Raw genomic sequence first — 25366 nt, 5'->3', positions numbered from 1 at the left:
TCTGAAGATATGAATGAAACATTTGTGACATTAAACATTCATCTTCAAGGAAAATAACAAAGTCAACTTGGTAAACTATTGGAAAAGGTAAGTTTTCTACAATTTCCTGGTCTATATTTAACAATTTTAAAATTTAGCACACTCATTCAAATAATCTAAATGTATGATGTTTTCTTTTGTGCTACATTCGTTTACTGAATTTGTTAATTAACTATATTGTACTTTAGATAGAAATTAACGTAGATATTCCCTGTATTTTACGGTACAAAAACTTATATATTTGATAATAATTGACCTAAATCTTCCCTATGTTTTCTTTGCATATACGAATGACTTTGGTAAAAATTTAGTCCGATGTCTTCTCTTTACTGTGTATAAGTGCACATTTTTGGTAAAAAATTTGCATAAATCTCCAATTACCTATTTATTGCATTTTTCGTAAAATGTGCTTATTTTAATCTCTTATTTTTTATATAAATCTATGCAAAAATGTTCTGCATATTATGATTAAAAGATAAAATGAATTTAATATCAAATTTTTACATATCCACCTTTTAGGTATGTACAGCAATATGGAATATATATAACTGGAAAATTTAAATGCAAAAAAATTAATTTCTATTCAAATATTACATAACACTAAAAGGCTGAAAATCACTTTTAATATTTCATTTCAAAGTGACTACAAAATATGCAATAAATTTTGTAAACCTGAGTTCTATGTTTTAAATCAATTAATGCTATCGTTCATTTACATGGCATAAGAAAATGTCCTTCGTAAAAGCAAATAATTTATTTAAAGTGATATTTAGTAATAATGAATTTAGTAAACAACTGTTTGCTACAGTTTTTTACTAAATTTAAAATTATGAAATTAGTAAACAAAAATGCAAATGAACGATAGCATTAATTGATTTTTACGAAATTTGTTGCATATTTTGTAGTCACTTTGAAATGAAATATTAAAAGTCATTTTCAGCCTTTAAGTGTTACATAATTTTTAATAGATTTTTTTTTTCATTTACTAGTGCATTTAAATTTTCCAGTTATATATATTCCATATTGCTGTACATAACTAAAAGGTAGATATGTAAGAATTTGATATAAAAATTATTTTACCTTTTAATCATAGCATACAGAAAGTTTTTGCATAGATTTATATAAGAAACATGAGATTAAAATAAGTACATTTTATGAAAAATGCAGTGAAAAGGTAATTAAAGATTTATGCAAATTTTTTACCAAAAAAATGTGCATTTATACACAGTAAAGTGGAGAATACATCAGATTAAATTTTTACCAGTCATTCGCATATGCAAAGAAAACAAGGAAGATTTAGGTCAATTACTATCAAATATATACGTTTTTGTACCGTAAATTACGGGAAATATATACGTTTTTGTACCGTAAAATACGGGGAATATCTACCTTAATTTTTACCTAATATATACGTTTATATACAGGAAAAAATCTGGGAAATTTACGTAATTTTTTACTAAATATATACGCATACGTGAAGCAAAAAATTGAGATTTGCGTATATGCGATAAATATACTTAAATTCCTGAAATACGTAATATATTATACGTAAAAGTTGCGAATAAACAGTAATCTTTCGCGTAAATATACCTGAATTTTACGTAAAAGTTACGTAAGTAACGTAAAAATATACGTAAATATTTAGTAATTGCCACTGGACACTTTTTATGATATTTTTACGTTCAACTTGAACGTTTTTTATACGAAAGGCCATTCGTAAATTGCACGTATTTTTCTCGTGCAATTTACGAATGCATGCTGCCTGGGCAGTCATAATTCGCTACTTAGTTCACTAGGTTACCCGACATTATATCACAGACAAAGTACTGAGGAATATTACGCACTTAACAACCACATCATAAAAGACAAATATATGAAATATTAGAATTTATTCTTGAAATTAACTCACCCCCGTGGTTTCCAGATGTAAAAGTTTCTGACGAGAGTCCCACGCTTTGATTTGGTCGTCTCCACCAGATATAAGAGTACCTTCTCGCATTGCCAGAAGTGATCTCACTTCACTCTATACAGAAGTAATTATTTTATAAAAATGCTTTAAAACTGCCAATTAAATTAAATAATTCATAAAATTAAGCACTTGTGCATATTTTGGATAATCGCAATGCATTCCCTTCATTCATAACCGTAACGGTATCCGATACGGTAACCGTTTTTTCACGTGTGCCTCTTATCCTTTTTATGAGTCAGCCTTTGATATTGAGTTCTTTGTTACAGTAATATTATTGCATTTTTTTTTTTTTTTCAAAATTTTTATCTCTTTCGTATACGGGCTGATTATTTTTAATTTGCCAAGACTTTTCCCATTAATTGGAAAGGATGTTATGTTCTTCTAAGAAAAGGAACAACAGGTTTCGAAAGGAACAATCATGAAACGAAACTTTACAATGAACTCAGATAGGCATGTATTGGCACAGAAGAGAAGAAAATGCGTGTAGGAAAATGTTTGTTTCATGAATCAAAAATTCTTTTTGACTGCATTATTTTATCTATGTTGGTTCGGGAAAAATGGCATCAGTTAAATGGTATGGGAAATAATTAACTGTTAGTAATAACGGTAAAATTAAATGGAATAACAATTAAGTGGACAAAATGTTTAATCAAAACATCTAAAATCGATAAGAGTTTCTTTGTATTCAAGAAAAATAATGCAGAAAGATCTTGCTTAAACACTGCATATTCAAAGACATGTGCCGTAAAACAAGACAGTACTTTCTGGTTGGAATTCTTAACAAAAACGTCGAAACATTTCTAAAGAATAGAGAAAGGAAAAGGCGTTGCATCATTTAGAGATCCATCGCCTTGAATTTATGAGCGAAAGTATAAGGGGTTAAGAAAATTGTTTCGAACTTATTTCTTGCAGCAGTTGCAGAATTATGGCTGATAAAACTTAGATTGGAGTTCTTTCGATGAGATTTTGGCAACCTGGTTGCTCCAAAGATCCACAAGTATCTCAAATTTTTCATAGAATGCTATGCGTATCAGTTTTAAATGTATATATATATATAGCGGCAGAAAATTTTGTAAAAATTCTGAATTTAAATCTCAAGTAAAACTTGAATTCTCTTGAAAATATAATTGTTGAGTTACAGATTAACAAATTAAAACTTATGAATGAGAAAAAAAAAGTGACTTAATGATGCAGCGTATTTCTTCGAATCTAAGGTGCACCCTTTTGCCCATATGAAGATTGTTAAAAATAGTAAAGGGGCAGAACGCTTTAGGAGCAATGGCGTCATAGAACAACAGATTTTTCAAATTAATTGTATTGCAATAATAACATTTTTAAATGACTTATTTAAGTAGGTCTATTATTTAGTAACTACTGTTGTTAGTAAATCAAAATTTATTATTAAAAAATAATTGCTAGGTGTGTTTCAGAGTTGAAATTTCGCTCACTTTATTTTCTTAGAATCAACGTAATTTTCCTTCTTGTTAGAACTAAATCCGTCTTAGAATGGAATTAATATAGTATTAAATCCGGCTTATCGGAGATGACGCCAATCACTCTGTTGGAAAACTCTGCTCGATCCGCAGTTATGTTTTCTAGAGAAGGACTGCGGATTCGGATTCAAACTTTTAAAAAACTTTGATATGTCTGCTTTTGAGAACCCAGTAAGATTTGCTGTCTTCGAAATTGAGGCTTGCTGAACGAGCAAAGCCCTTTTTCAAATGGTGAAAGATCTGTCGTTTTTCCCATTTTACTTCATTCATCGTGAAAAGCACTGTTACACCTTACTTATAATAGCATTCTAATCACGTGTAACTCACGTCATAAAAAAATTTGTATATTTCATCCCTAGCACGCATTCAAATGAAAATCTCAAATGTTTATAATTCATTGGCCAGTGTGTGTAGTATCGGGGTTATAGCCATTCAGTAAAAAAAGCTTCTAAAACTAACTCTTTTGACAATAAATATGCACATTTTCGTAATTTATAAAGAAAAATAATATTTTAAAACCGGGGTTCTGTCAATATAATTCCATATTTTAATATTTTTTAATTAAGTAAGTAATTGTAAGTTTTTAAATAAATTAAAACTTTCATCAGGTTATAGCAAATAGTTTTTTTTTTTTTTTTTTTTTTTTTTTTACCTGGTGAGCTCGAACTTCTTTTAAAATTCGAAAGGCATCTCCTGGCAAGAGCGCCCACAATGTTAAGTATCCACTGGAATCTCCTACTGCTAAACTAGATTCACCGATAAATGCCCAAGACAGGATAGTTCTTCCTGAATGGCCCTGTGAAACAATGAAATTATTAAGAATGATACAATGAATTATTACAATGAAATTATTATCTGTAGAATTGAATGCAAAACCAGGGAATATTTATTTTTGTATTACAATTATTCAGTACTATTTGAATTGAAAAAATAAACCAAATTTGGTTAAATTTAATTCAAATAAATGAGGAATTTTTGCTTTTAGAGGAGCCGCATAATTGACGGTATAACTTAAGTAATGAATAACTCTTTTTACTTCACCTTTATTTAGTGTTTATCATTCTTACAGTAAGGAAATTATACAAATATACTTACATTATGTTTCGAAAATAATGAATAATAAATGGTGGCCATTGGTAAATAGTACAATGATAATAGCAATATACCTTCGTACCTCTTACCATTCATAAATTTTTTGTCGAATTGTGGCTTTAAACTGTTGTTCGGGTATGTCGCTAATTTGTACACAGATTTTAAACAGCTCCCTAAAATGTGTCTACTGCCGTTCATTCACAATGACCAGTTAAAATTATGAAAGTGGAAAATAATGGGATTGCCAAAATTTTTTCCTAGAGAATGAGCCATTATTTGTCACTTAAAATGTTAAACTACTAGGCATAGGCAAATTGTTTCAGTGTTGCAGTACTAAACACGTTTCGAGTATTAAAGAAGTTACGGCACGTTTGTTGCGTCGAATAATAACAGAGTATTTATTTCACAATTATTCGTAATTTCGTATTTGATTCGTAATTCGTAAGTAAAATTTAATGATTTTTGTTCTTTACGGTGTAAGGATTATATTAATTTATATAACAGTTAAATTTTGAGTTAAACTTCCTTTCCTATCATTTCTGAATTTCAACTTACATTTTCCGGCCAGAACGTAGTTTTAGAATCACGTTTGAAAGCAAACTGAGGAAGAGTGGTATGTAACCGCGAAGTTCTACTGTTTTAGTCACAGAGAGAACCAGAGATTCTGGCTAGCACGCGTCCCCTTTTTAGGCTACTCTCTCTTAAGCTATTATTATGCTCGGCGTACTTTAGGCCCTTGATAGCTTCGCAGTTTATTAGCGTTAAGGGTCCAACTCCGTTAGAAGTTTGATAGTTTCGGCTATATCTTTTTAGTTAAGATTAGTTTAGTTCTTAATCTCTTAAGTTCAAGCCCGAGTGTCGGCTTTATTGTACAACTCCAAGACGGAGTTCTGTTAAACCTTATTTGAATAATAAAGGGTCTTTAACCCTTTTCAAGTTTTGGTTACTGTCGCACGAACTCAAGCGATTATTCGCTTATCAGTTCTTAAGATTCTTTACAATCAACTGTAAAGTACACAGTACAAAATCTTACAACGTAGAGGTAAACATTTCCATCATAAAATCTCCAAGTATTGGCTATAGTATCCGAAAAAAAATCAGTACAGGAAGAAGGTTGTTTAATATTTAAATCATAACGCCGGTTATACGTCCCCTTTAAACCGAAAGTTTGCAATCTTTGTCTTCATTATCGCATATCAAGAAGACGCTTTTGAAGCAATTTTTTCTTTAAGATTACTTCAGAACAAATTTAACGTACTGTTTTCAGATTTAAAAAGTTCCTCTATATTCAAAATGAAACAGTTTGTGAGTCATATTATCTCTCAGACTGCAATATATGTGAATAATCTTAAAACTAATTTTTTTCCCATTCGAATGACTATCAGACTAAAATCGAATTTTACGTCTTTACGAATGAGCAGTATTAGTTTGCACTGAAGACAACAAGCATCGACCTTGAGAAAAATTTAATAGTAAATACAAATAAAATAACTACATAAAGAAATGTCTTACACTTTAATAAGTTTTTCACATGCATAAAGCCATTTTTATTAGGTTTAAAATGTAATCTGTAGAAGCCGTCGTATGTATATGTATAAGTACAGATGAAATCGCCTAGAATCAATGCTTGAACCAAAGTAAAGCAACAGCTAATTAAAAATACTGTAAAATGTGGCAAGTAGTTTAAAGTAGAAAATAAAATTTCCAATAACGACTGTATCTCAACTATAAAGAAAACCCAAGAATTTTTTTATGAAAGTTAATTTTTCATATTGCAGTAATGCAATCAGCAAGAGATTTGAATGTTCGAATGATACTTTTTTAACAATCAGCTTTCTAAGGCTACAACAATTTACATGTATAAGATTTATTTTTGCTAATTTGTTATTAAATTATTTAGCTACTTTTCATGTTAATTTTTTCCTCTACCTCTTATTTCTTCCATTGGCCATCACAAGAATCCAAATTCTATTTAATTTAAATAACGACGAATTTTTAGTTTAGAGAGACAGTAATGGCAATTCGCTGAAAATCTCTTTATTTTCTGAAACGTCCACCTGTGTCCCGATTAGAGATTTGGTGTGTGATTAAAGATTATTAGCTTGTAAAGATTGATGTTGTTGTAGCTGGAATCAGGTTTAGAGAAGTGTTGGAAGTTTTCTGTCTTATTCATTAGTCTTTGAATTTCTGAGACATCCCAAGTAGTGATGAATAAGTTCAGTTAAATTTTAGTTGTATTACGATACGCAGCCTTTAAATGAATATTTTTGTTAAGTTCTACTTCTTCTCTGTGTTGTAGGAAAGCAGACTTGCAGTTAACTGCAAGAACGGGAACCCGTCTGAAACACAAAAGAAGTTAAACAGGTGTTGTTTCACACTAATGATTAATTAAATTTAATATCAGAATAGTAGTTTACATATTTCCCATTTAATATTGCCCTGCATATATTAGAAATTTCATATTTGAAAAAGCATAAAAAAGTTTATGTCTGTAAGATGAACTCGCATATCATTTATGATGTTCTACGAAAAAGGGCATCAATAAAATCATTAATTTTACTGGAATTTTAAAAATTATCGTCGCAGTAGTTAAAATTTCCTTAGAAATTCTGAGATCGACATACCGGTGATAGTGCGTCTATTCTTGCAAGAAGGCCATCCTGTCGTTTCCTCCAGAATGCCAGGTGGTGTTCGCCAAAAGTTGCAGCTAAGTCCGGCTCTTGAGGATGGAAGGCCCCTCCTGTTAACCTTTCTTTTCGCATCTGAAATTCGTAAATAAAAATCATAAAAAGCAATTACCTGTAGTAAAACTTTATTGTTTTATAATCTATTATTATTGACGGAATCACAAAATTTATCAGCTAGATCGAAAGAATTTTAAACTGTCCAAGAGTCTATTTAAACCATGAGATGTCATCCTATTTGGATTTCACCATCCTTAAACTTGAGAAAATCAAGTGCAAGTGGCTCTACAACACTCATCAGCTCATTAGTGCTAGTAAATACTCTAACCTTATGATAATACTTAATACGATTTCCAATCTTATTTAGTTGTCCATTGCACTTAATAATATTATTTTTCCTGCAATCAAAATCAAAATTAATTTAAAGAAAAAACTCTAATGATGCCTCAAAAAGTACAAAGTTTTCAATACGCTATACATTTAATTAAATAAAATCCCTTTTATTATTCAAAAGATGAATTTTGCTGTCAAACTTTTATGCATGAATCAACGTAATTTTTCTTTCACTAAATTAAGAAATTCACGGGACACTTGCTGGGTAAACCTGGGAATTTCACTGAGATTTCGAGGTCTGGTATTTAGATTAACGCTTTCCAAGTAAACTTGGCTCCCGATGATTTAATCTTTCACTATATGGGAGAAAACTTCTCCCAGATACAATGAAGTAACACAAAGAACTACCTCATAGCTAAGCAAGCCATTGTATTATATGCTTTTAAAATTGGAACTAATATTTTGATGAAGCCAACAACAAGACCACAAATCCGCAAAACCGTTGTTTCGAGGAAAACATGCTTAATGATTTAACATGAGTTATTTTTTTACAAAAACTGAGTTATTATTTCTGCACAATAATGTGAATGTAATTTTCTGAAAACATTATAGAGATGACTGTACATTTTGCACCAGAAATCATTAAAAAAAGTTATTTGTTTCTTTGTTGAGATTTGAACAATATGCCTTCAAATTTGTCAGCAAGACGTATTAACCACTTACACCATGACATCATGCAGGGAGGATGCCGTAATTGTTTTATAAAATATTCATTTTTTTCTATTGTCATAATGTAAAATATCAGAATTGACATAGAAAATAGATGTAAATGTTGCCAGGAAAAGGCGCAGATTTATGGATTTGGTGTGTACTGATTATTTATTAAACTGTCGTACTTAGCACCATTACATTCACTAAAATTTCCGTTCAAAAGAACGCCATTTTAATATATTATGTTGTACGTAGAGGTTTTTTTTGTGAGGTAGCACGTTTTGAAATTTACAAAAAGATTCGTTTAGTATAGATACTATTTATCTATATTCACAAAAGTCAGAAGACGATTTATAGAGGCCGATTTAAAAGTCGTGTACGTTAAGCTTTAAAATGGTAAAAATTCCAAAATGAATATGGCATACTGTTTTAATAGATGATGCTCGTACACCATTACAAGTAATATATTACTTAAAATTTCATATTATCAGCGTTAAAAACTACTTCTTTAGTGCAAATGGAGACGAAGTTGTCCAATGTCGAACAAAATTTATGATTGAACATTACTTCACAACGCATTCGTGTGCCAAAGCTGTTGGTGTATGAAAAACGAACTTCCCAAATGATCGTGAACCTAACAGGAGAACGATTTTCCTTTTTGTAACCTTTTAAGGTATTTCTTCCGCCTTCCTAGCATGCCTTCGTGGTGGGGTGGTCTGCACGCTGGATGCGTATTCCAGAGTTCCGTGGTTCGATTCCCGGCGAGGGCATTGCTCCTTTTTCATCACTCTTGCTTTAAAAATAACCTAATGACTCTACTATCTGATATCAGGAAGTGGAAGTGTTCACCATAAAAGGATGGAGTGGTCATCGGTTTCTTCTGAGTTTGGGCAAAACATAGGTAGTCAGGAATAAAATGTTGCAATAGTCAAGAAAAATATAAGAAAATATTGCATCGCAATCAAATTTATACGTCAATAGATTACGTAGATTACGAAATAATATCAGTAGCCTCATCACATAATGATCTTGCGGATGAACGTCCTATGGAAGGAAATTTGAAGTAACAAAAAATGAAGGGACGCATACAGGACGGAACGAATAGAAAGAGACTTTATTGAGAGAATGGCGTTGGCACAAAAAACAAGAAGGAAAAGAGAGAAAAGGGGCAACAACAAACCAAAGAGCCGTAGTAAGGCATATGACCCCCCCCCCGCAATGTTTGCATCACACTGTCTGTCAATATTCAACAGTAGATTATTTAACATTTCTTGGGGTAAGAGTTCCAATCTTCAAAGAATATCTGTTTCAATTATCTGATGTTCTGCGGTGGGTATGACGTGCCGTCAGGTGTCTCCAAGTATCCCACACATGTTCAATGTGATTTAAATCAAGGCAGCTCGCTGACAAATCCATTCCCTGGATATCTTCCTTTTCCGAGAGCTCCTCAAGAGTATGAAACCTGTGTAGTCCATAAAAACAAAGTTGGGACCAAGGTTACCCTAGAAAACACTCAAGTGGGAAAGAATAATTTCATTAGAGTAACGATCTTCGATAACTAAGACTCTGTCGGAAACGTAGGGCTCCGTCCGTTTGTTCACCGTAATACCTCCTCATGTAAGCACGCCAGGACAACCATAGTGGTCTCTTTCTCTGATGTAGTGCAATAAAAGCGTATTCCTACCTCTATCCATATCAACTGGCTCCGAGAACCGCTTTTCTTTTCAGACTGCAACGACTCAATAAAGAGGATGTAACTCCATTAATAAGATGGCCAACCTTTTGTGGTTTTTACACCAGTGTAAACTGTGCTGCCGATTAGCTGCTGTCATTGCTATGCAGCGTTCAGGACGGTGAGTGAATAAGCCACCTTTATGGGGTCTTCTTGCCCGCTGTTTTCGATCTCTTTTCGCCTGCAGGATGATATATCAGACATCAGTCACCATTGTTTTCCTTAGCCGACATCCATCAACCTTTCTAATAGCTCCACCTGTCATTTGGAAGACCTTAAAAGTTCGTGAAATGTACTTTATCATTTCACAACATATGAGCATGAGCACTTTAGCATGAGCATTGCACTTATCATTTCCAAATTCTTGGGCGACAGATTTCATACTAAGGCTCTCCTCAAGGTTGCCCCTAACTGCCAATCACTCTACTACTCGTAAAGGAGTCCTGATATTTTCTTGTAGCCATATTGCACTCACTTTCATGTGCCGAATAATTTCTTCGAAATTCGTCTATCGTTTTTCTTTCTAAGTTGCCTTGCACTGCATGAGTTGACTCTTCGCTTTTTCACGTGCTCTGACCATAGACTTCATGATACTGATGTTTTCAGGTGCATCACCTTTCTACAGTTGGCGTTTTATTCTACTGATTGCAAAAAGCCTTTTGAAGAAATTCATGGTTGCATGTAAAAAAATTAATTTTTATTCATTGAAATGAAAAAGAAAAACATTTTAATAATGATTGGTTCATCCTGATGTAAGGAGTTTCTTTCAGCATGGAAATTTTGGTTTAAGAAAGCGGTACTTGATTCTTTGATCCTCATCACAAAAGTTTTAATTCCCTGAGCACTTGCTTGGCTTCTTTAATTAATTCTGGAGGGAAACCAAAAGAAAGAGCATGAGCATTGACTTGTTTGTAACGAAACGGTTCGAATGACTTTTAGGTTTAGGCAATTCCTTCTGTTTAGTTGGCCGTAAGTTCGATTTCTTGACAGATAACATACTTCGCTGTCTATTTATCTTTACAACATTTGCGGATTTCGTAATTTTCACTGCAACGTACGCAGCGCAGCTTATGGTTGCAGCAACTTTGAGTGTGAAAGAATACTTGACAGCTATAACACTGAAAAAGTCTTCCACATCCTTTATATGGCTCAACTTTGATTTTCATTCTATCAATGAACCGTTCCTCATAGCTTTGTATACTGAAATATGTTTTTGTCAATGTCACCAGGTGAAGTTGTTAAATAGGTCACTTCTCCATTTTTTGGTCTTTTCAATTGATGAACACTCAGGACGTCGTACAGTTTTTCTTCAGTTCAGCAGCTATATCTTTAATCTGATTTTATGAAAGAAAGTTTCTTATGATATCCTTTAACTTTTTACTTTCCGGCTGAGGAATTGTAGTGAACTACTTCAGTGTTGAAGGCAGCAGTCAGTCGACTATATAGGATAGGTTATTTGCTTAATTTCTTCTCTTATAAATTCTCTACTATAGTCTTCATCAGTTAGGTTGTGTTCTGTTATTACTTTTTTGAGGCCCTTCCATAGGTATTGAGAGTCGTTAATAATATTTGGAGGAATTCTTCGCTTCTTCCTCGCAGTTTTAGTAGACTCATAATTGGTGAGATGGTAAATAGAACCAACCTTGGTAATATAGAAGTAGCGTCTGTCATTGTTTTGTCAAGACTCGGGTTTTTCGCAGATGAATCAGGAGTCTGGCTGGATCCCTCTTTAACGGGAGTCTTTTTCTTGTCTCTTTGTGTGATTTTATGACTGTTTCAAATTAACTTTCATCTTTTTCTGAATCCTGAGTCCTTCAGAAGAACAAATTTTGTTTGTAGTAAGTTATCCAGTCAGACTTAGTCGTCAAAGTTCTAAAATGGCAGGGGAATCCTCATTTTTATGATTTAAATCAGGAGACATATCAGATTTTAATTCACATATCGAAATCTTTACCGCTTGCAGTAATTCAATGGTGCGATCCACACGAGGAGAAATTGTATCATGCTCATGCTTTTGCTATAGAAATAAGTTGTCCTATTTCGTTGAAAAAATTCTCAAAAAATTGGTCCATAATGGTACCAAAGAACGCGTAGTTCTTGTAAGCTGAACGTAGGTTATATGTGCATAGAGTACGCATTGTCAGGGCTAAAAGCACAAATTAAACGAGCGAACTCAAAAAAGCAAGAGGGAAGCTCATTACTTATAAATCAATATATGTATATAGGTTCAGAAATTTTGAAAATATTGAGATAACAAAAATTTATTTGCTTCAGAATGATGGCAGTTCTAGTTAAATGCTAGAAACGTTTATAAAATACCACCTCATTAAATGAAAGTAATTAAAATAAGGAATTATATATTTTTTTTCAGTTTAATAGCTTTCCAGGCCTTTTATAATTGAGATGCCTTATAAAGTATCTGACCGATGGGAAAGTATAACATTTGTGATGTCAAAAAGGAGCGCCCACCAGCGGCCGAGCGGTAAAGTCGTTGAACACTGGTAGTTCGGTTCGAGGTTTGAATCCCGCGAACGGGCTGGCTCCATGGGTGTTTTCGTGGTTTTCCCCATGTGTAACGTGTATACGAGCCAGTTTCCCTTAGAACGTTCTCCACGAAGGCATCCCTCCCCTTAGGCAGATAGCCCTAGTGTGCTTTGCCGTAATTAAATACACCACAACACCACACCGCAAAAAAGGAGCAGAACTGAAATGTTTAAGTATTACAAAAATAGCTAAATTTCAAAAAAGGAATAATTTATAGTTTTAAAACGATACAAATAAAATTAATATATCTAATCCAACTAAATCAGTAAAAAGTTTGAAAAAATATCGGAAAGAATTTAAAAATCAAGAAAATGATTGAATAGAAATTCGTCAAAGAAGAGAAGATTTTATCTCTAAAACTGAAGATATCAAAATCAATCCATATATCACCAGTGAAATCTAGGCTTAAAATCTATACTAAAACAATTGTTACAAAATGCAAGGCATATCAAGAAATTCGAGCGACAAATTGCCTTAAAATGTATAAGAAACTGATTCCGCCTGAAAGTTTATGGAAGCTCAACAGATGATGTATCGTACTGTATATTTGATTCCAATCTCATAGTGGCACTAAGTATTGCCATTTATATTCTCAACTCTATTCTTATACATTGTAGAAAAAAATTTCGCAAGAATGTAATGGTATGGTATCCAATAATTGAAGAGGAACAATGTTTATAAACCATTCTTTTTTTAAGGAACTGTAAATGATTTTTTAGTGAAATAAGAAAGAGTTGGTTCTTTTCATCAAACGTTTTGAGCACGGCAACTTAAGATAAATTTGCGAGGTGAGGTTTGTATAAGCTAACCAGTTATTTTTATGTTAATTCTTTCCTACATTCCCTAATTCTGCTTCTGATAACTTTAGGGTAAAACCTACAGAGAATTTCACCAGAAATTGAATGATATGCTATGCCTAAGATGTAAATGGCAATATTTTGGCTCATTTGTTTTTCAGAAAATTGAAAACTGTACTGTTTATTTAAACCTGTGAATTAAAACAGATATATGATTAATATTATAGATATAAGTTTAGTATCATAATATGACTTTTTATCATCAAACAGAGTTTTGGACGGTGCTTGGATGTAACGGTAACTCCTTTGGCCACATCAAATTTCTTAATTTCTTCCATCTTCTTCGGAATAGTGCAGATCGTTGATGTCGAACGGTCGTAAGTTTTCGCCAATTCCGTCACTCTTACATCACGCTTAGGCTTATCTATGATTTTTTTCTTAATTTCAACGGCCATAGCTTCTTTCGTTTCCTTTGCAGCACTCTCAATGAGGCAACAATCTTCTTGGGAGGCTTTTCTGTTAAATTCAAAGAACAATTAACTCACAAGAGCACAAACTCCTAAATCAAAGAACACTCGGGCCCACCAGCGGCCGAGCGGTAAAGTCGCTGAACACTGGTAGTTCGGTCCGAGGTTCGAATCCCGCGAACGGGCTGGCTGCATGGGTGTTTTCGTGGTTTTCCCCATGTGTAACGTGCATACGAGCCAGTTTCCCTTAGAAAGTCCTCCACGAAAGGCATCCCTCCCCTTAGGCAGATAGCCCTCGTGTGCTTTGCCATAATTAAATACACCACACCACCAAAGAACACTCAATGATCTGACGAGGGAACTCCCCGAGTCGAGCCAGATCGGGAAACGCGCCACGCATAGAACAGCTTGGCTCGTTGCTCGTTACTCGAGTCAATGCTCGTATTCAGAGACGAATTTTTCTCTCATGCTTTCCTCATATCTCGAATTTCTCGTATATAGAGGTGCTTCTATCTCGAGGTTCCACTATACAAGAAAATTGATTTTGGGTCAAAATTTTTAATTCTCTAAACGTACCACAGATTAGAAGTATGGAAAGTTTTGGAGCATTTTTTAAATAAATATTTCATTTAAAATAAAAAGCCTAGAAACTTGGTTCATTTTTAGAGAATTTAACTGAGTAACAGTCTGATATAAATTCCCTTTCATATAAATTATATTATTAACTTTAAAAAATTTTAAGAATTTCTCAATTTTTATATAGAAAATCTTTGAAAAAAAATTATATAGAAAATCTCAATTTTTATATAGAAAATTTCATTTTTAAAAATAAAATTTTTTAAAAATGAAATTTCATTTTTTAAAAATGAAATTTTTACATGTAGGAAATCTCAAAAAAAAAAAAAAAAAAAAAAAAAAAAAAAAACGTATACAGTTTAACTTTATACTAACCTCTACTCGTGCTAGAAGAGCGTCGCTCTCCCAATCCCAGAATGTCAAACAGTCTTCTTCTTGTCCAGCTTCAATACTCAGCAAGATAAAATCCTGTGGATAAATCCGCAGTGAAAGAGGAGATTAAAAAGCATTATTACAGTGAAATAATATGCATAGTGATGTTATAGACAGAGCGTAAACTTTACTGACATCCAAGATGCGCATTTTAGACATTGAAGATACTCATTTCATAATGTAAATTACTCACAAAAACTTTCATTAATATGTAGTACAATATTGCTGCGAGTTCGGGTTCGTCAGTGTTGCCTTAATAATTACGCTAAATGAAAAAGAAGAAATTAATACTTTGTTAAAATAAATAACAAATTATATAGCAACGTAGACAACTATAAATATCTTAAAGTAAAAATCTCAAATAACACAATTTCAATTTCTCCTTAATATGCAGGGAATATCAGAGATCGCCAAAATAACTCACAAAGATGAATATTGTTGCAAGACTGAACTGAGTAATTAAACCGATTTACTCCAACACAGCTGTTATTTGTTCTGTTACCTAAGTATTCTTGGAAGCTTAAAATATCGCTCGTAGATCTTCGAAAATGAGCTTTCAGAAAATTTCCGGAATATTGCCAAGTTTGCAAAAAGTCGCCAAATGTCGTCAACTAGGAAAAATAGCAGAAGGCCATTTGCCTATGTCTTCCATTATTATTTAGTTATCTTTACAATTTAAACATCGATGAATTCAGAATTATAAGATTCACAATATAACTCTGAAACAAACGCAATAAGAAGATAGACATTCGTTTTAAAAATGCAGACTAAAATTATTACACAAAATAAAAAATAAATAAAGAAATAAAACTAAAGCCTAAGTTTGCAAAAATATGTGAAAAACAAGATGAGAATTGTACCAACTTAGACCAATATGCTTCGAATACAACGGCTTTTTTAGTACGTCCGTAAGATTTTTTTCAATTAGCACGTTGTTTTTATACTCAATTTTTTTCAGCACTTCTACTCTTTCTTCCACTTTACAAGAAGACGAAAATTAAGTTAATCTAATAAATAGCAAGATTCTGAATTTAAGAAAGAGAGTTAGGAACCTCAGCTTGACGAACTCAGGCCGATATGTGAATTTATCTTTGATTGAAATCATGTTAATATTTGTAAGACAGTGGAGCTTTAAATTTAAAATAAAGATAGTCAATTAAATTAAAGATAGTCAGCTTTAAATTTAAACTTTGACCTTTGTCTCTTGTCTTATCCACAAGAACAGGAAGTTTTTTTTTATTAACGATTTAATTCCATCAGCTTCGAACTGACGTAAAAATCACTATTTTTATTGTTTTTGTTTAATTTGTATTATGTTAGCATTTCGGATTCAAAAAATAAATACGGAAGCATAATTTATCCAGTAGTGCAAGAGAATTAGAGCAGTGTTTATAGTAAGTTAAACTGAGTGTAATAAGTAAAACTAACTTTGTACATTTTTCCAGACAAGATGAACAGTTCGACTAAATTCATAAGGTGGCCGTTTCGTTTGCTTTATCTGATATCCAATGGATTAAATTTTCCTTTTTTAATCCTATTTGTTTACTATATTATATTCACCCCCAAACAATAATCCATAAAACCACTAAACAGGAATTGAGGACTATTTTCAACGAATTATAAAATCTACTTTCAATATGCTATACGAAACATAATAACGTAGTTGAATGTGAAAACATTGTTTCCATTAATGTGAAATTTTTATAAACAAGACTATAAATAGAATTCATAGGGTATTTCTATCTTGCGTGCATTCGAAATTTTAAATTAAATTAATTATGTTGTAAGATTCTAGCTAAATAAAATTTACTTTGTTGGGCAAATTTTTACTTGAACTGTAAAGCGACCATTCGCTAAGTTCAAACTGTATCAATAACAATACGCATGAAGGGTGAAAAGATCCTTTTATTTAACTCAAGAAAGAATTTATAGTTGCCAATCCCGGAGAAGGCATTGATTTTTGTAAATGTATAGTGTCTGTGCGGCATGGGGTCTAAATATGCTGCGAAAATCCTCTTGAGAGGTTGTTGGGTGCTCAATGCCCTTGCCAACGACAGTCGCAATCTTGCACCCCTTGCTATAATGAATTTCGTGGGCTTGTGCTGATGCTACTGTCAGACAAGTGTCAAATCACAACAGTAAGTCCTCATAAAGTAACTCTCTGAATTGTATAAACTTAAATATGAAGAATATGATTTTTTCATCGATTAACGCATGTAATTTCGTAACATTATACCGTCTAACAGCTGAGACGTAACCTGCATGTAAATTAATAGGAAATCACGAAATATGATGCAAATATTTAACATATATATGCCGTTAAAATTATATGTATTTTACATATAGTATTATATTTTCACTATTAAAATAATCTAAATAAATCAGCAACAAGCTACATGTGGAATTAGAATAAAAGGAAAAGACGATTTTTAAACTTTCGAGAAGAGGTTTTAATAAATGCATTAAATTTATATCTCTGTAATTAATAACACTCGTAAATGTATTTTTAAATTCATACATTCCCTGTAAAATTTAGCTTATTTTTTATTTTCGACTTTTTTTTAAATGTTTTCGTTTCTTCAAACAATGTAAAAAGATAATACAGCAAATATCATACATACAGTTTTAAGAAGCTATTACATTTATTCAGCTAAACTTCTACAACATACAGATTAGCCTGTAGTATTTATTAAATATACAGAAGATGTAGAACCAAAGATCAGAATCTTATAAAATGAAAAGTAGCTTCATACATAATTTCTATACTTACGTGAGATGAGAATGCTATAGATATAGGATTTCCTGCCAGTCTAACTACGGAGGCTATTGTCTGTAACGATTGCACCAGCCAAATATTCACAGCAGCTCCCTGCATCACATATGAAAGATAATAATATTTGTCATTATAACTGCACGCATACTAATTCATAATAAGACAAGGTAATTTGGTTCCGGGAAATTTTAAATCCAATGATTAGGATTAGGATTAGGAACGGGGAAGACGGCCACCACACCTTTACCATTTGGTTAATTGTTTTAGCGCCATCTCTCCACTACGTGATCCCAGCTGTTTATTGAATGAATAAATAAATAATACATAATACATAATGAATATATAATACATAAATACATAATTTGGAATGAATACATAAATATATTATGCTTGGCAGAGGTCTAAATCAAGGTCGAATAACTTTTGCATAATTTTGGAAACTGAATTTGCAAGATGTTTTTGGCGGAACATGAATTTGCAGAAAGCTTGGGTATTGGAAGATGGAACTCGGATGTGGGAGTTTTCAGTTAGTGGACAAGCAGAAATATAGTGTTCTGGAGTACCTATTTCGCCACAGCAGCAATCGTCAGTATGAGAAATGCCATGCTTTGCGAAGTAAACCGGGAATGGGCCATGTCCAGAAATGTAACGAACCAAATGTAGATTGACTATTAGGCGACTGCTATTGACATAAGAGAGGTGACAGTATGTTCTTCGGCCAGTGCTATTATCACCCCATTCTTCTTTCCATATGCTGTGAACTTTCAACCGTTTACGGCACAGTGTGTCCGGTCTGGACACACTTAAAAATTTCCTTCTGTACGCACAGAAAAATTGAATGAAAAAGGATTTATAAGTTACTATAGGTTACTCTGAACCTTTTTTCTTTATAGTAGATGGCAGCTCAACACAAACTAGCGCATATATTTTAGCCATGTTTAGTTTTTTAAGACCCTCATTTTACAAATAAATTTTCCAGAGTTTTTTTGGGTATAAAAAGTATTGTTTGAAAAGAAATTTCTATGTTATTTTTTGGCTATATGCTAATCTCCTTATTCTATATTAATTTTAAAATTTTACCTTGAAATCTTGCCTAAAATCAAACGGCGAAGCCTAGGCGTGCCCAGACCGGGCTCAACGATAATCTAGGACAACTGAAAGTCTGTATTCGTTGTTTCTCCACATTTTATCGGTCAGTTCATTGACAACAATGCTCGTTTCAGCACTCTTTTCGAAGCTCTATTCAATAAGTGTACCACTTTGGGCACACCCACAGAATTAAAACGATAAGTGCTATCTTCACAAAATTATACTTGTGTACTCCTCTAGGCTTAATTAGACTGCCTACTTTTTCTTTCTTTTTTTTATTATCAAAACTCCGACTTTGAAAGGTAGCCTTGCCGGAAAGGGTTAATTGGAGTTGTCGTTTTAGATATGCTGTTGGCCAGGGTATTTGGAGAATATCGGCATTAATATTTCGGGCAGCGTTTTCAGCAAGAGAATCAGCCGACTTACATAGTTGTTTATTATTTCGTAGAATTGTTTGTATGGATTTAATGATAGGAGACTTATGGAAAAGATCCAGTATGGCATGGAGTGTCGATAAGCTATCTGTTTTTATAATGGTGAGTTTCAGTTTATTGTGCTCGATATGAAGAAGTGCATGTTTTATTGGGGAAGCTTCGCCTTGAAAAACATTACTGTTGGTGTGTAGATGTTCTTTCCATTCATGGAGGGGATGATTATTGTGGAAAACAACAAACGCACAACCAACATTTTCATCGAGTTTGGAGCCATCTGTGTAAATAGTTATGTTATATGCGCTTTCGGGTATTTCTGTAAGGCTTATGGAGATGCCAACTCTCTGTGATGGAATGCTATTAAGTTTTAAAAAGACTTGCTTACTGACTGTGTTTTCCTTAAAATTTTGGGCTCACCAGCGGCCGAGCGCTAAGTCACTGAACACTGGTAGTTCGGTCAAAGGTTCGAATTCCGCGAACGGACTGGCTGCATGGACGTTTTTCCAGTTTTCCTCCTGTGTAACATGCCAATACGAGCAAGTTCCCTTGGAAAGTCCTCCACGAAGGCATCCCTCACTCTAGACAGATAACCCTCGAGGTTTTGTCGTTAATCGCATAAACCAGACCTTAAAATTTTGCTTTCTAGAATTTATGGTTTAATCGTTAATTTATTTCTTGAAAAAAGATTTTAAAAAATATGTTTAGTCTAAAACTTGATTCAAGACTCTTTTAATAAGGTGAGAAAGTGTTATTTTCCATGATCTGCGCATTTTAATGAATATTTTAATAAGTTCAATTTTTGATATATTATATTCCTGGCAGAACGAGAAATCGCCGATTCAGCACACAAGTCTAGCGAATTAATTAACTTAGTGAGCTAAGTAGGTTGAAGTCAAGAGTAATAAAAACTAAAACTTTAGTGCAATCATCATTTTTTATTATATAAAATAATTCTGCTGATTTAAATATTTCTTGCAGAAACTATTTTTAAATAGAATTTCAGGAACAATAATAAGTAAATTAATTAAAATAAACATGTACTCACCCGATAAGCAGACGATATCTGTCCAGAAGCCATCATGCGTCCAGACGGATGGACACAGAGACTGGAAGAAAGATATTTAAAAGTGAATTCGTGATCACCTAAGTAGGATTCTTACACTCGGGTAGCTGAAATTGTTTTGTTTCTAACTGCATTTTGAAGTTAGAAACGTTATCAGGTTCAATGTTTCTTCTAACCTTCTTCGGAAACATACAATGACCTGACTAGAACAGAGAGCTTATTAAAGCTATGTTCACTAATTGTAGTAAGTAGACAGGATACAGACGAAGGGTATACAAAACCCTTTATTTTTCTTTATATACAATGACTTCCGTACTTCGGAATACAATGACCCTCCACTCGGGGTCTAACGTAAAAGATATCAAAATAAAACTAAACTCTAATTTAACTTTAGAATAATACACGTGTAAGATTGGCCTTATAATAATAGGAAGCGTATGTAGCACAGAGACTGTGAACACTACAATACGTTTAATTTATCAAGAGGATTAAAACCTCTGGCCTGGAAGGCAAATAGCAACTGCGTAACTTCTAAGGTAAGCGGCCTGCTTCGAACTCACTGCTTCCTCTCTTCTGCTTGGCAAAAAGGCCACACTTAAATACTTGGCGTTCGCCAGACAAACTTTGCATAAAATCCTTAATGCTTATAATTCTGGCCGGAAGTAGAAAATAAGAAGTGATAGTAAAGATTTAAAATAAAATAAACGTTAGTAAAACTTAAGATCCTTACATACTTCCCGCCAGAGTTAATTAGTTTGAAACTGAGGTCTAAAACGACCTTGTTGAAAACTTTTAGCTCTAAAATCTAACGCGAGGCCAACCTTTTACAATCATAACTTCGTTAGAAACTAGAAAATTTAAAAGAAAGAAATTTGTTACAATAGCAGCTCCCAGGATCTACAACAATCTTTTTTTTTCATCTGTACTGCATCTAAACAGGAGCTTTATTCAATTCTGGTTCCTTCCAGAGATCTGGAAGGAAAACTAGTTTAATGAAATGTTACAGAATGACATTGCAAATAACATATAGAATATACTTCTCTTAACATTCTTATTTCATTCATGACTATTTTAATTATCTCTCCCCGTGCTCTCTGACATGTGTTGTAAAAGAACACCAAACACGAATGTGTTTCTGTCTACGTGTGCCACACTTCCTCCTACAATCAAAATACTAACGTGTTAAAATTCAACATAACGAGACCTCTTAACACACCCTACTTTCAACTCTAAACCCTGAGGTACTATTCTAAAAGTGGCTAACTCTAAAGTGTAGCGTCAGAGAGCCTAACTACATCATTCAACCTTTACCACATATTCGCCATGATTTAATCTTTAGTCACACGAATAACAAATTTTTAACATTACTTTCACTTTTACCATATCACGGTATTTTTTAACATTTAAAATAACAGTTCACATGTATATAAGAACATATCAACATGCCGTTAATTTTACACATTTGAAAACATACATTAGTAGTACATTGTTAACTTCTATTCTTTTCAAAGCAAGTGACAATTCTTTCTACATTGAAATAATACTACATTTCAAAAAGTCTTTCAGACTAAAACTTCTTTCTTGCTAGAATGTTTTAAATAAAATTTATACAATAACTTTTTGCAAGATTTAAGTCTTTACACAACGCTATTATACATCAACTTTAGTTTTACGCACGAGTAATTTAAAAACATAATAAGAAAATCGGTCACAACTCATTTCTCGCCCTTTTGGCGATAAAGGTAGACCTCGCATGAGGTAAAACTTCTTGAAATCTGCCACTTGCAGTAAGAATGAAAGATTAACTTAAGTTTGCAAAGTAACATAAAATTTTACTTATCTTTGTAATATTCGGACATCCTTTTCTGGGCCCAGTCTTTAAAGGTATAGCAGATAGTAGCTTGGTTGATCCTCCTTCTTGTACGGGCTCGCCCTTCAGTGCTTTCCTCTGGAAGCTTCCGTTTTTCACCAGTACGGCCACCCTTGAACACCTTCCTTTTGTCCTCTGCTTGTGGTCTTGGCCGTTTGAAGGCATCTGGTCTTGGTGGAACCGGGAAACTTCTGTCGTGATCCTGCTTGGACCTCGTTGTTGGCCGTTCAAATTTTTCTTGTACTTTTTCCTCCGCCGCTGATGGCCCTTCCGTAGTTCGGCGACTTTTGCTGCGGAGAGTTCTGTCGGATGAGTAGATCTTCCGTTTTAAAGCCGGGTTATAGTTGCCGTCATTTCTCCTGGTCCTCTTCACATACGTCGTCCTTCTCCCTTCTTCATTCTGGGGGTGTTCGTGAACTCTGTTTTCTGGACGGTGGAACGGCTTCCTTTTCTTTTTACCTTCAATTTTTCCGCGGGGCAATTTTCTTTTCACTTGCTTCTGTCTCTCATTGGCTTGCCCTTGTACTTGTCGTTTTCCCACCTCTGGAATTTGTACCTGCGGTGTCTGCCGTGCCGGATCCTGCAAAAGATCTGAAAAGATTTCCATTTTATTACGATCGAAGTAGGGCTTAATTTGATCAATATTTGCGGAACAGATTTCACCATTTCTGGCCTTTAACACTACAACAGCGTGAGTTATTTTTTCTATAACATATGGTCCTTCAAATCGTGGAAAAAATTTGGCAGTTTTATCTTCTGGTGCTGAAGAAAGTGAATGCTTAATTTTTAGTACTTCATCCCCTACTTTATAAGTTACTCCCCGTCGTTTCAAGTCATAATACAATTTTTGTTTTCTCTGTGCTACTTCAGTATTATTCTTTGCCTCCTTAATTAGTTTTTCTATATCACCCATTTTAAATTCTGGGGCTCTTTGTTGCACATAAAATAATTTATCTAACGGTGTTATAATCTTTCTGCCTAGAAATAACTCAACAGGAGTTTTGCCCGTTGTATCATGTTTTGCGGTCCTAAGGGCGAAAGAAAATTCATTGACATAGTTATCCCAGCTTTTATGAAAATTTTTAACATAACTACGGATAATTTTCACTATATTTCTGTTGACCCGTTCCGCTATATTTGATTGCGGCCGATACGGGACCATTTTTAAATGACGTATGCCCAGTTTTTGGCACATGTCTTCAAATATATTAAAATATATTACTTACAAATTGAGGACCATTATCCGATATAACTTTTAGGGGCGCCCCGTATTTTAAAATATATTTATTTAAAATAGAATTGGTAACTAATTTCGCGGAGGCTCGTTTTAAGGGAACAATTTCGGTCCATTTACTAAAATGATCAACCATAACAAGGAGATAGCGACTTTTATTTAACTGACTTTTTGGGAAAGGGCCCAATAAATCGATGCCGATTATTTCATTTGGAAATTCGGATTTAATACTATTTAGAAACCCGGCCGGGCGGAAATTAATATAATTAACGGCTTGACATGTTGGGCAGGACTGGACACACGCCCTTGTTAACTTTTGCAGTTCAGGAAAGTAGACTGCCTCGCGTACGCGTTGGATAGTTTTTCGAATACCAGCATGAGAAGCTAAAGGGCTGTCATGGAGCTCTTGCAGGATATTTAATCTAAGTCTAGCTGGGATAACAGGTCGAAATTCGTTGTTGGAATTCGTAGTTTTTGTATAAAATAATAGACCATCTATTAGTTCGTAATGGGCCGCCCTATTTCTTATCGCCACAATATCTTGGTGGCTAAAATTTTCAGGATCCTTTAAATACTCATAAATATTTTAAAATTCAGGATCCTTACCCAGTTCGGTTATTACAGTTTCTCGGGAATGTATCGTACATGCTGTGAGCATTGCCACCTTTACAGTATTACCTTCTTCATCTATTTTTATTCTGGATAGGGCATTTGCTACGATATTTTCCTTTCCGGGGGTGTGCTTGATTACCAGATTATACTCTTGTAACTTGAGTGCCCATCTTATTAACCTTGGGGATAAGTTTTTCCCTGAGTACAATCTAGTTACCGCCGCATGATCAGAATATACTGTTATCGGCGCCTTTCCAAAATAGGCTCGGAACTTTTGCACTGCTAACAGAACTGCAAGTGCCTCTCTCTCGGTCGCGGAATAGTTTCTTTGTGTTTGATTTAAAGTTCGGCTAAAAAATGCCACGGGCTGCTGATTTTGCGAAAGTACCGCTCCTACCGCATAATCCGAAGCATCCGCTGAAATTTCTAAATTTTCATCCTTTTCAGGAAATTTCAACACAGGGGCTTGCGTTAATGCTTGTTTTAATTTTTCGAAAGCACTATTGGCTTCGGCCGTCCACGAGAATCTTGCCTTTTTCCTTTTTAATTTTAACAATGGCTCAGCGATAGCCGCGAAATCTTTTATAAAGGACCTATAATATGAACAAAGTCCTAGAAAAGAAGAGAGCTTCTTTGCCGTGTTTGGAGTCGGATACTTTTGTACAGCGATTATTTTTGATTCATCTGTCTCGATCCCTTTTTGCGATATTTTGTAACCTAAATATTTTAATTCAGGGGCTGCAAATTTGCACTTTTCGACATTAACTTTTAGACCGGCCTCATTTAATAAAGAAAACACCTGTCTTAAATCCTGTATATGTTGGTCGAGATTATCACTAGTAATAATGATATCGTCTAAATAGATAAATGTGGACTTCCCAAGAACAGGTCTTAACACAATGTCCATGCATCGCTGAAATGTTGCTGGGGCGCCTGAAAGGCCAAACGGCATACGCAAAAATGCATAAGTGCCAGACTTGGTTATAAAAGCAGTCTTAGGCACGTCCTCAGGCCTGAGCCCTATTTGAAAATAACCATTCGTTAAGTCTAAAGTCGTCATAAATTTGTTTGATTTTATGTTCCTTAAAATTTCTTCTATGATCGGTAACGGATATACCGGATATTTCGTTATGGAATTTAATTTACGGTAATCAATAGCGAATCTCCACCTTTTTGGATGCTCCAAAGGATAATCATTATTTTTCTTACATAAAACCACCGGGCTAGCATAACTACTTGAGATGGGCGTTATGATCTTTTTACGTAGCATATCGGTAATATGCCATTCTATAATTTTTTCCTTATTCTTATCATACCGGTATGGTTTTTGACGAACCGGCAATGCATCTCCGGTGTCAATACTATGGTTAGTAACCTGAGTAAATCCTGGAATATCACTAAATAAGGAAGCAAATTCACTTACCA

General features: G+C 33.7%; 1 protein-coding gene across 2 annotated transcripts in view; it reads right to left on the bottom strand.

The window, feature by feature from the left end:
- LOC118179574 (echinoderm microtubule-associated protein-like CG42247) overlaps positions 1-25366 on the bottom strand; it is a 106220-nt gene that overhangs the window by 53622 nt on the left and 27232 nt on the right. For both annotated transcript variants that reach the window (XR_015040599.1, XM_085814665.1), the window contains exons 7-12: positions 20208-20268; positions 17640-17738; positions 14813-14905; positions 7218-7355; positions 4154-4297; positions 1949-2062 (exon numbers count right to left, since the gene is read on the bottom strand). Coding sequence is in view for 1 of the 2 variants with exons in the window: in XM_085814665.1 (XP_085670791.1) it covers positions 1949-2062; positions 4154-4297; positions 7218-7355; positions 14813-14905; positions 17640-17738; positions 20208-20268 (649 nt within the window). In the remaining variant the exon portion in view is untranslated. The remainder of the gene's footprint in view (positions 1-1948; positions 2063-4153; positions 4298-7217; positions 7356-14812; positions 14906-17639; positions 17739-20207; positions 20269-25366) is intronic.

Source organism: Stegodyphus dumicola, chromosome 4 (genome assembly GCF_044657685.1).
Source record: "Stegodyphus dumicola isolate Sdum_Otavi_A_Nest chromosome 4, ASM4465768v1".
Taxonomy (NCBI): domain Eukaryota; kingdom Metazoa; phylum Arthropoda; class Arachnida; order Araneae; family Eresidae; genus Stegodyphus; species Stegodyphus dumicola.
Note: the sequence above shows the minus strand (reverse complement) of the source record. Positions and strands in the feature narration are given on the sequence as shown.